This window comes from Apiospora marii (genome assembly GCF_038362585.1).
Source record: "Apiospora marii strain CBS 49790 chromosome Unknown utg000004l_segment0_segment0, whole genome shotgun sequence".
NCBI lineage: Eukaryota > Fungi > Ascomycota > Sordariomycetes > Amphisphaeriales > Apiosporaceae > Apiospora > Apiospora marii.
The window spans coordinates 868,380-878,974 of NW_027117375.1; the positions used below are offsets into that span (position 1 = coordinate 868,380).

The 10,595-nt window shown below is 54.8% G+C and overlaps 4 protein-coding genes across 4 annotated transcripts; 2 read left to right on the forward strand and 2 right to left on the reverse strand.

Annotated features, from left to right (window-relative positions):
• Positions 1 to 2,193: 2,193 nt before the first annotated feature.
• Positions 2,194 to 3,813, forward strand: PG985_006211 (uncharacterized protein; the record flags this gene model as incomplete). The annotated part of the gene is made up of 1 exon (XM_066825980.1): positions 2,194 to 3,813. The coding sequence occupies one exon, from the start codon at positions 2,194 to 2,196 to the stop codon at positions 3,811 to 3,813; it is 1,620 nt and encodes a 539-aa protein (XP_066685587.1).
• Positions 3,814 to 4,150: 337 nt separating this feature from the next.
• On the reverse strand, positions 4,151 to 5,192 carry PG985_006212 (NmrA-like family protein; the record flags this gene model as incomplete). Its single annotated transcript, XM_066825981.1, has 3 exons — positions 4,151 to 4,585; positions 4,674 to 5,090; positions 5,160 to 5,192. Coding segments are annotated over 3 exons (885 nt in total), but the record flags the coding sequence as incomplete, so codon positions are not given.
• Positions 5,193 to 7,079: 1,887 nt separating this feature from the next.
• PG985_006213 (uncharacterized protein) lies at positions 7,080 to 8,095 on the forward strand (the record flags this gene model as incomplete). Its single annotated transcript, XM_066825982.1, has 2 exons — positions 7,080 to 7,244; positions 7,313 to 8,095. The coding sequence occupies 2 exons, from the start codon at positions 7,080 to 7,082 to the stop codon at positions 8,093 to 8,095; spliced, it is 948 nt and encodes a 315-aa protein (XP_066685589.1).
• A 758-nt stretch (positions 8,096 to 8,853) lies between these two features.
• On the reverse strand, positions 8,854 to 9,815 carry PG985_006214 (uncharacterized protein; the record flags this gene model as incomplete). Its single annotated transcript, XM_066825983.1, has 3 exons — positions 8,854 to 8,951; positions 9,011 to 9,446; positions 9,510 to 9,815. The coding sequence occupies 3 exons, from the start codon at positions 9,813 to 9,815 to the stop codon at positions 8,854 to 8,856; spliced, it is 840 nt and encodes a 279-aa protein (XP_066685590.1).
• Positions 9,816 to 10,595: the final 780 nt, after the last annotated feature.

Below are 10,595 nucleotides of genomic sequence, written 5' to 3' on the forward strand. Positions count from 1 at the left end.
TAGCAGGGCAGATTCGACCTAGCCACCAATCTTACAAGGTACCTACGTACATACATGTCAGTAAACTACTGCTCATAGCCCTGGAGATGGAGCACTTAACTATATCCAATTGATTGATTGAAGGCGAAGCGCCAGACGTGTAGCACAGCAAACCAAGCGCCGCTGTCTTCTTACACATGTGGTGTGGCTGAGCGAGCGGGCGTGTGTCGTCTCGCACTACCTGCCCGCACTAGGCGTGTAGTACATATCTATTTAATGCGACATGTCCCTAGCTTAGCGGCCTCGTAGGGCCCCAGCAGACTGCCCAACGCCCCCCTTCAGCGGCACGTAAGCCCTGTAAGGGAGGAGGCTAGCGTCCAAGTGTAACGCTCCGTCCTAGGCGCGCTTACTGACACCTCGTCGTGCCTGCTTCAAGCATTCAAAATAAAGACGGGGCTTTGACTTACTGCGATCCTCTTCGTGCACATGTCAGACAATGTTGGGTATCGCAACCGATAGGCAGGCCAAGTTACATCGGCCGTACGGGAAGCCGGTTTCCCTCTTCGCCTTCGTTGGCCATTCTTCATACGCTGCATTGAGGCTGACCTCATCCTTTTGAAGATCTTGCTGCCAAGCAATTACCCAGGGACCGGCAGTGGGACGCTGAGATCCGTCGGCCGGCATTCGTCAGCCAGTGAATGCCGATCACTGGGGTAGGGCGGACCTGATGTCAATTGGGATCATTATTGAATGGCAAAATCGAACCTAGCGGCATGTGATAAAATACTTGGCGTACAAGTAGACGTGAGTTGACCTCATCGATCCAATTGGTCCAATTGGGACTCTTGACAACAGAACAGCCAACAGCCACCACGGCCAATTGACGCGGCAAGCAGTAAACAAGCAACCAAGTACATAATGTATGTTATGTACTTACGGGCATGCCACCTGAAACAACCCAGAGGGTAGGATTTTATGCTCGCACCACCAACAACACTCACGGCTCGACGGGAAGGTCTACACCAAACCGGTTCGTCTTTATACCAGCCTGGACCTTGTATCGGTGATCCTAGATCGACCGGTAGCTGGCTATTGCTTGCAAAGTCTCGATCCTTTTAGGCCCGCCTCGACCTCGAACCCGGCTGCCAGCCCTCCGTCTTGGGCCCTGCATCAGTCAAGATATCGATACCACCGTACGGCTTTCCCGGAACGACAGGCGCCCGGATCTCCTTTACCATTTACTCCTCCATTCGACTCATCTCCTGCCATACCTTCTCTCGACCGAAAAATAGGCTTTCTTCTCGAACCCGAGCCGCCTAAGTTGGGTAGAGGGCGCGACAATGCACCCATTGGTCAATGGGCTGGTTGCTCAGACTTATTAGGCCGTGTTTTGCTGTCACCAAGAACCTACTCGCTTTTAGGTTATTTGATCATTGTCACTTTACTTTTGTTCGGGCCGTGCCATGTTTATCTGCATGAGTCTCTCGACCAAGTGCGACATTCCCACGCCGTTCTCTGGCCTTTGCTCGAAGCGTATGCTGGGATGGCTGTCTCACTAGTGAGGGCATGCTCATCTAACAGCACATTAACACCATATAAATGGGATGAACTGCTTCTCCGTGGCTTCCGACCGGAGAACCTCGGGCGGCCCGTTGACCCAATGCATAGCAGTGCATATGCCAGGTGATTTAGAATGTTCTGCTTGGCGGAGAGTAAGATGGTGCAGCTTCCAGAGTCGGGCGTGCTCTCCAGGAAGGCAGGTTGCCTCTGTTTGATTTGCATGACAAACTCATATTTGGCCCTCTTCCTATTTGCTAACACGATTGCAGGCTTGCCCGATACTTTAGGCTGCTCAAAAGCTAGGCACTTCCGAGTGTCGCGCAGCTGTGTCGAGTCCAGTTGCATATCATCTCTCATGTCTTTCAAGCCGATGGTCCTGTTGGGTTGGACGGTTTCGGACCCGACAAAGCCAACAATGATGTTATCGTTCAGGCCCCGATAATGAACAGTATGCTCCCATAGAATGGGGCTCGCTCGAATCCGGCCCAGGTCACCATTCCTTTGTCCAATTATGGCCTGCTGCTCTTCTGATTGAAGGCGAATGAAGGCGAGGATGCCACAGCTCGGGCGACGAGGCGGCAAAGTTACTAGATGGGATATACAGAGCTCGACCTCGCAACCGCATCGCCGAACCAGTTATATAGGGACAGTAATATGGAAGACACTCCGAGTGACAGTGTCTCGGAAGAGAAGGCCGATCCCCTGACAGATGAGCTTCGGCCGCCGCCGTTCCCCTTCAGCCTCGAAAGCACCTGGTTCCTCGCTACAGCCTGGGTGCTGCTGGGCGTCACCAATGGATATGTCCAGCTCGGGTTGGAGTCGTATCTTGGCCTCGGCGCTATCCTGCTCAAGACTCTTGCTACTGCGATCTGCGCCGTGGTCGCTACCTTTTTCTACGATGGCGCCCTCACCCTTGTGAACGAATACCGGATATGGGTAAACCGTGATGTCGAGCTCAGGCTCGCGTCGCTCGTGGCACGGCACTGGCGCATTGAGATCAACGAAGATACAACCCTCGAGGACCAAAAGGCGGCTCTTATGCAAGATGGCACTCTGCAAGTGCCTCGAACGGTCTTCAGCGCTACGAGCGAGCTTGCGACTCTGGCTGTCAATTGTGCCCTGCTGCTTGCTTACCACGTACTGGCTTACTACATATCCTTCTGGCACCTGCTATCCGGGTTGACGTGGGTGCTGCGGACGTACCTGGGGTTGCCCCACGTTCTAATCAACGCATCCGTCCTCGTCGGTTTGCCCATCTGTGGACCCTGGGTAGCCGACACGAGCTTGGGACGCTTGCTTCGCCTGTGGGACATCTACGATCGGATACAGCTGGGGATCGTCATCTGTTTCAGAGCTCCCTTAGCGCTCCTGAAAGTATATCCGTCACCGGATATTATCCAGCAGCTTGTATGGCTGACAATCTCTGGCATGCTGACCGTGATGTCCTGGGCGCTTCCGACATCTATCCTGGTGCCCTTGGCTGACCAAGGTGTGGACAAACTAGTGAGATGCGTTGATGCCACTCACAGAAACAGCAACGCCCTCTTCTCGCCCGAGTCCGACCGCTCCTGGTCAAGCGCAGGGCAGCTGGGCGCCCAGGTCGGGTTGCAGCTCTGCTTGGCTGCTCTATGCTTTCTTGCCGTCCTCACATTCCATTACCTTTGCCAAGAACAGCTCATCGTCAAACAGGGCGAACTTGAGCGGGGTGAAATCGAGCTCCGCGACATAGCCGACGACGAACGCTGTTTGGCAGCCTATTGGCGAGCAATAGCGCTGCATTTGATATCGTTCACCGCGTATCAAATATTTGAGGCTCTCGTATCTGCGTTTGAGCTCCGGCCTCTGCTCCATCTCAGAGCACCGCCGGCTTTGAGCTCGTGGCGTGCGCTGCGCTCGTTACGCCACGACCTGGCCCTGACTGCTTTTCGCGTCGGGCTTCGCGGGCTCGTGTCGCTGGGTACCGCTTTGTGCATTTACGCCATCCACTACATCCTGCGCCAAGGCGCTTGGCTACTTATCCGCATCATGGCTTCGATGGTGGCGTTCGGGGATGCCGTCTTGTGGTATAGCAGGCTCACGCAGGATACTGTAGTCTCCCTTAGGGACCATGTTTTGTTCATGGCGAGACAGGACTTCAAGGTGAAGGATAAGGTTCTCTTGGCCGAAGGGCTGATGAATGCTCTATTTGACATCAAGGCCCCGCTGGTTATCGTACCGCCGAACTTTGCGATCAAGGCATTTGATCCCGAGGTTTGGGCTGGCCAGTTGTTGTAGCTTTTCCCCCTATATAGGCGGCAGTGGCTTTTGTTATCATGTGTATATAGAGAATCTACCATTGCACTATTATGTTTGCGTCTTAAGAAGCCCTCGGTGTTTAAGGTATAAGTGCGAAATAAGTATATTTGTATGAATTCATCAGATGGGCAGGGAAAAACGCCCTGTTGTACATCGAGTTGACGGAATGTTGCTAAATACTGCATGCAGTTGGTCCACATACTTCGTAGTATTTTCTAAGGCAACTGCGAGCCGTGCAAACCAGGAGCCACGATGGTTGAAAGGGGATGTAAGTGCTATCAGTTTCCACTTTGCTCCCTGCAGCTTATGACGTACCACTAGCCAGGAAAGCTCTGAGGGTAGCCCGGACATCCTCCCTCTCGAGGCCGAGGAGCTCGTTGGCGGGATCCTTGAAGGCCTGGCCCGCCCCGTCGCTGAACAGCAAGACGTGGAGGAAGTCCCCGAAGGCGGAGTAGTCCCCCCTGGCCATCTTGTCGTTCCCGATCTCGTCGAACTTGGCCGAGGCCACCTGGACCGTCTTCCACTCGTCCCCGCCTTCCCGGAGGACCTCGAGCAGCTGATTCTGGGTCGTGACGGCGCCCGAGACGTTGAGGTACTGGTTGGCGGTCTTGTCAGGCGACGACAGGACGGCGACCACGGCCTGGGCGACGAAGCGGAGCGTCGCCACGTCGAAGGGCTCGTTCCCGGAGTCGACGATGGTGGCCGTCTTGGTCTTGAAGTCGAGGCCAAAGCCAAAGCCCTTTTTGATTACCTAACGATATCCAAAAATCATGGTTAATTGGTCTTGCGTCATTCGGACTACGAGCAGCTGCAAAACAGCTACGGAAGAGAGGACGTACGTCAAAGAAGAAGCTGTTGGAGATGCCCGTCCACGTCAGGCCGGGGTTCTCCCTGCTCTTCTGCTGGAGGTAGTCCACCAGCTTGATCTTGGACTGAAGCATGGCGCGGAGCCCCGGGTGCGGCACGGTGCGCGTGTTGATGCCGAACTCGCTCGGGATGATGCGCCGGACGCCCGCGGCGATGGCGGCGTCGATGAACGGGTACTGCTCGCCCGTCGCCGTGGTGGCGATGACGGAGACGAGGGCGTCCTGGCCGGCGAGCGCCGCCCGGAGCGCTTCCGGCGAGCCGTAGTCGACCTTCTTGAGGTCCACGCCGGCCGGCGGCGTCGAGGGCGAGCCCGCCCGGCTGAGGGCCGTGACGTGGAACCCGGCCTCCTGCAGCGCCTTCACGAGGGGCACGCCCAGGGTGCCCGAGGCCTTTGGACGCGGATGCGGTTAGCTGTGTTGTTTATTGGCAGGTCAGTATCGTACGATATGGGGACTTACCCCGACTACCGTGACATTCTTAATGGCGGTCATTTTCGGCGATAAGGAGGGGGGCTCTGCTTGAAAATGGGGAAACCTATGGGTTACGGAATGGCCCACAGTCCAAAAATATCAACAACTCTGACTCGGGCTGTGTAGTTGCCCTTATTCCTCGAATCTTACGGTGTTGCGAGCCTCATGTACTCGTCACGATGTTTAGTTCATAGGTCTTGGAGGTAGAGCAAGGTTCTCATCCATGAAATGAAATCTCTCTGCCGGCTGCCCTCCGCAATCGAGTGCCGAGCGGGGCTGTGAGGTTGCAGCCCACATCGCGTCATTCTTGGGGGAGATCCTGTCTTATCAGGACTCCTTGATGTTATGCGTGTAGAAGATGTTCCGGGATCAGAAGGTATGATTACCTGCTAGGGATTATTCTGGATACTTGCATCCGTGAAATCATAGTTAGAGTAATGGGTGGGAGTGCCCGGTGGCCAAACCCAGTCATGCCAAGACTTCATACATGTAAGTGTCTATGATCGCCTATAGCAAGCAGCGACTTAGACTCTGATGGCTACTGTGCGTGCATCGAGTGCCACCATGCTCAACTTAAAGCTACCCCTGAACAACAAATTTCAAAACATATCGTTTGGGCGCTCACCACACGTGTAGCGGTAGATCGATGGGGGTGTGCTTTATGGAGAACCGGCTCTTCTCGTCCAGCTACTCGTGCTTCTCGGCCGCGAATACCCGTCCAACTGGATCATCTGGGTCCCTCTCTTCACGGCCTTCTTGCAGTACCCTCGGTGGCTCAAGTTGTAGAGCGGCTTAGGGTTGCCCCTTTCATTCCTGGGTGGCTTGAGCATGTTCGCCTACAAAAGGGGCCTCCCAGTCTGCCTAGAAAGACAATAGAGAAACCAGCCGTTTCTTTCTTTGTTTCCTCTTCAGTACTATTGGTGTTGGTTGGTAGCTGAATTCAAAAAAAAGAAGCAAGGGTTTCCTCCGGGACCTGAACTGCAGCTGAGCCTGTGTGGCATCCTGGCGTCCTCTGAAAGATCAGCCCAAGTTCTGGACCCCCTTCATTACCTGCATGTATCGCATGACCTAGGGGTTCGTGTAGACGCCATGCTGCGGCAAGCCTGTGTCGCTTGACTGGTCCGGTCCATTGATAGGGGAGGCCAGCGGATGACGGCGACGGTGTCTCGTATATCTATAGATACTCTTGACCAATGTGAGTCATCCTGGCCATTACTAATGCACGTCGAAAGCTTTTTCTTTTCTTTTTTTTCTTCAGCAGCCAACGTCCATTGGCGAGGTTCGAATAAGCGAGAGCCTTCGCAGCAAATACGCCCGGCCCTGCCCAAAAGGAAGAACCCCGACGGCGCCAATTCCGCGACTTCCCAATGTAAAGCGCCACGCCAATGTGCGACTGGCCCAATAGCGAGATGAGGGTCGGACAAGGGGAGTCGATAGCGCGGAAATGTGGCATCAGGCAGGTCTTCAGCCCTTCCCGTTCTGGGCTGCGGCTGAGGGCTGGGCAGGCAGCTGAGTGGAGCTCGGTATACCGCTGTCTACTCCTCTTCCGCGCTTGCCCTGGCTCTGCTGCTTTGGAGGCTTGGTGAATACGATGTGTTGCAGTGAGAACCAGCACAGGGACGAAGCTGCAGTACATGTAGGCGCACTGGCCCGCGATGTCGGAAGGAAGGGGTGAGGGGACGGACGAACGGCTGAGGGGAAAGAGTATGACCAGCTGAATCCGGTCTTAAATACTGCGACGCGCACTCTCCTGAGAACCCTCTCTGGGTGACCCATTGAAATCTGTATATAGATAAACCATCCTTAGGTGTGTCACTCCGGGCGGTTTGTCACTTACAGCGACCCCAATTACAACCGCATTATACTATACCCTGAGCCCCATCTCAACCCATCAAACCGACCGATACCATGGACGTCCGAGCCAGGAAGCATGGCTATGAAATCATACCCACACCAGTCTGGGTGCTGGTGGTCCGCATATTCCAGATCATCCTCTCTGTCCTTGCCATCGGCATCGCAGGCTGGTGGATCCACGGCTTGTATTTGGACCCCCTTGGCTTCGTTATCGCCTGTGTATGTCCCTCATTCATCCTCCGCCTTCCCCTCCACCACCCACTAACTCTCGACCGTACGGACGACAGTGCGTCTTCACCTGGATCGTCTCGCTCTACAACATCCTGTCCGAGAAGGCGGCCGGGTGCCGCTCGGGCTATAACACGTGGGCGGCCCTGTCGCTCGACGGCCTGCTGATCATCTTCTGGCTGGCGGCCATGGGCGCGACGGCGAGCGCGCGCGCCTCGTTCAAGTACAGCGTCGTCGCCTCGTGCACGAGCGACGGCAGCGCCATCAACAGCGGCCAGTGCGACGTGCTGCGCCGCCGCTACACGGACACGGTGGGCATCGCCTCATATGCGGCCCTCGACGTGCTGAGCGGCCTCGCCGGCGTCTGCGCCCTCGTCATGCTGCTCTTCGTCGCCTCCTTCGCCTACGTCTGCCACTTCTTCCGCCTGTCGTACACGGCGGCCAACGCCGTGCCCGACCCCGAAAAGCACAACGGCGCCGGCGGTGGCGTCCCGACGGCTGGTGCCCCGGCCTACCCCATGAACTCGGGGACGGAGATGACTCCCCAGGCGCCCGCGCCCCAGCAAGGTGCCCCCTATGGATCGCAGCCGCAGCCGCAATACCAATACCAAGCTCAACAGCAGCAGCAGCAGCAGCAGCAGCAGAGTCCAGCGACACACCAAAACCCGAACTTGGGGTATGCACAGCCAACACAGCCAGCACAAGGAGCCGCGTACAGTCCAAACCAGACGCCCAACCCTTATATACAGCAGCAAAACATACATACTCCAGTGCAGTCTGTGCAGTCGCCGGGACAGGTTGGCCAGCAGCAATTCGCTTACGGACAGGGGCCAAGCCAGTAAGTACATTGGATCGTTGGTCCAAGAGGGAAGTTGATCGAGTGGGATGATAATAACCGGGAAAATGGGAGAAGTCTTCTTTTCCACGTAACTAGAACTTAGTAAGGGGTTTTGCTTTTCGCAAGGCCGAATCTTAGCAAGGGTGTCTAGCTGTCTCGGGCGGTATCTTTTATTTGAAGTCGTATTAGATACGTATTGTATCGAATCCTATAATGCGTCACAAACAAGCCGTCGTGGGATGCCTGAGCTGAATTGGCATCTAGGAAGTTGTATCTTGTCCAGCAGCTTGCCTCTTGGTGTTTAGTTCACCCTGCCCATCCGTTTCCCTCACTTAGCCAGGGGATCGCGGTGATTCATCGTGACCGTCGTTCGTGACACGACTCTTTGACGAAGCCCTTCCAGGCCCATGCATCTGTCTCCGTGAAACGGTGATGCTTGACAATCGGGTTCTCCAACCGGTGCTGCACCCTTCTCCGAACACTCGACTTTGCACTCTCATCTCGTCAGTTGCGAAGCTTCTCGCAAGTTAGGCTGTGGACTATAGTTTGTTGGTCCTGGGTGGCATCCCTCCCACCCTAAGCGATTTGGCCAATATACACTGCTAAAAAAAAAAAAAAAAAAAAAGAAGAACCTGGTAGTTCCAGGTGCTTTTGTCTCCGCCACACCACTATGCCTGAGCTCAGAATATAATACATAGCCCCTATCCGCATGGAATCGAGACGTAGCTATAAAGCTTGGTATCCAGCAAAGTCGCAACAATCTTAGATTTGGCTGTGCCGAGGTCGTTTGCGCCCGCTTCCTGGTGCGGGGTGCAACTTGGACTGGCTTTCGCGCTTGAGTTTCTCGTCCAGCACACGAGCTGTTGGGTGTTAGTAACAAGTTACAGATAGGGGGAAGGGGGAGAGCAGGCAGACGTACTAAGAACATCGTATCCGAACTGGGGGTACTCCAAGCAGAGAGAGCGGAACTCGCCCTCGGCCTCGGACCGCAGAGTGTGGCTGCGCGTCGCCCAGAAATTGGCAACAGGGGCGCGGATCGATGTGTCGTCCTTGTTGGTGTAGGCGTAGACGTAGCGAGCATAGGCGATCTCGCCCTTGGCTGTGGAGTTGACGCAGTGAATCTTGCTTGTGGCAAGGCTCTTGAGCTTCTCCACGCCAAATTTCTCAGCCAGCGTATATACGCGGGCGTGCTTCAACAGCTGATCGCCCGACTCGTCGACAGCGGGCAAGGCCGGATCGGTCTCGAGAATACGCTGCCCCGGCAGCTTCTTGGGGAAGTAGTCTCCTGTGTAAAGATATTCGAGAAAGCAGCCAACCGCGTCGGTTTCATCGCCAACGAGTTCGATCTGGCGCGGCTATGACACATGAACGGTCAGCTTGTTGGGACCAGCAGCCTCAATGGGGCGGGTGCGACCTACACTTCCATCATCACTGAAGGCGGCGCAGGCCTCGGCAAAATAGGGGCTCTGAACAAGAAGAGCTTGATGTGCGGTAAGAATGGTTTCGCTGCCGCCGCTGCCAACGATCATGGTAACGACAGGACTGGTAAGATAACTGATGAAACTTGGGCGCGGCTCCACGTCACCGCCTTCAGCATAAGGCAATTCGCTGCCGTTCGCGTTGTCGCCGCCCTCCTCTCCTTCTCCTTCGGCCATTTCTACGTCGGCGACGGGCGCAGCAGGCTGCTCTTCGGCAGGGACATCTTCGGTGAACTCGGAGGCCATGGTGTTTCTGCGGAATCAGTCGGGTAGATGGGGTTCAATGGATCAAAACACGGGCGCAAATGCGCTAATGGGTACTGCAAGTGAGGAAATTGGGTTGAAAGAGCGAATATTGACGAAATCTCTGTCACAATGGTCGTGACTGCGGAATTCGCCCGAGGAAAGTCAATGCGATGGATGGCGATGATGATGCAGGCCAATGGAGGAGGCTGGTAATTTGTTTGGAACCGTCGGAAACTTCCAACGACGTTGCTGGGACTGGTACTGTAGCTAGCCAGCTAGCTACCTGCTAAGCTGGCTCCAGGACGGAAGATTAAACTACATAGTCAACCCTCCCATACAGCTTAATACAGCAAAATGACAATTATATTAATTAAACTCGACAATAAAAATAGATAGAATTTAGAAAAAATGATATTTAAATAGAGAATCCAATTACGAGTAGGACTATTTTTTTTAGACTTTTTCTAATTAGAAAATGTATCGATTCTATGTACATAAAATGTAGGCTGCACCACTTGGAGGGTTGACTGGTTTAATTTTCCGACCGGGAGGCTGGGGAGCTGGCTGGAGCTGGAGCTGGAGCTGGTAGCTGCCGCCTGTAATCCGTAACCCGTCAACCGCCCTGCCGCCTGTACGAACATGAACCACCTGAAGGAATACGTACTACTACATGCAGGTAGGTGGGGAGAAGCCGGCAGGCTATGCCTATCTAGACTCTAGTGCAGGAACTGGACTGCAGGGAAATCGTGCACGGAAGACAGGCTATCCCTTCTTCGGAAA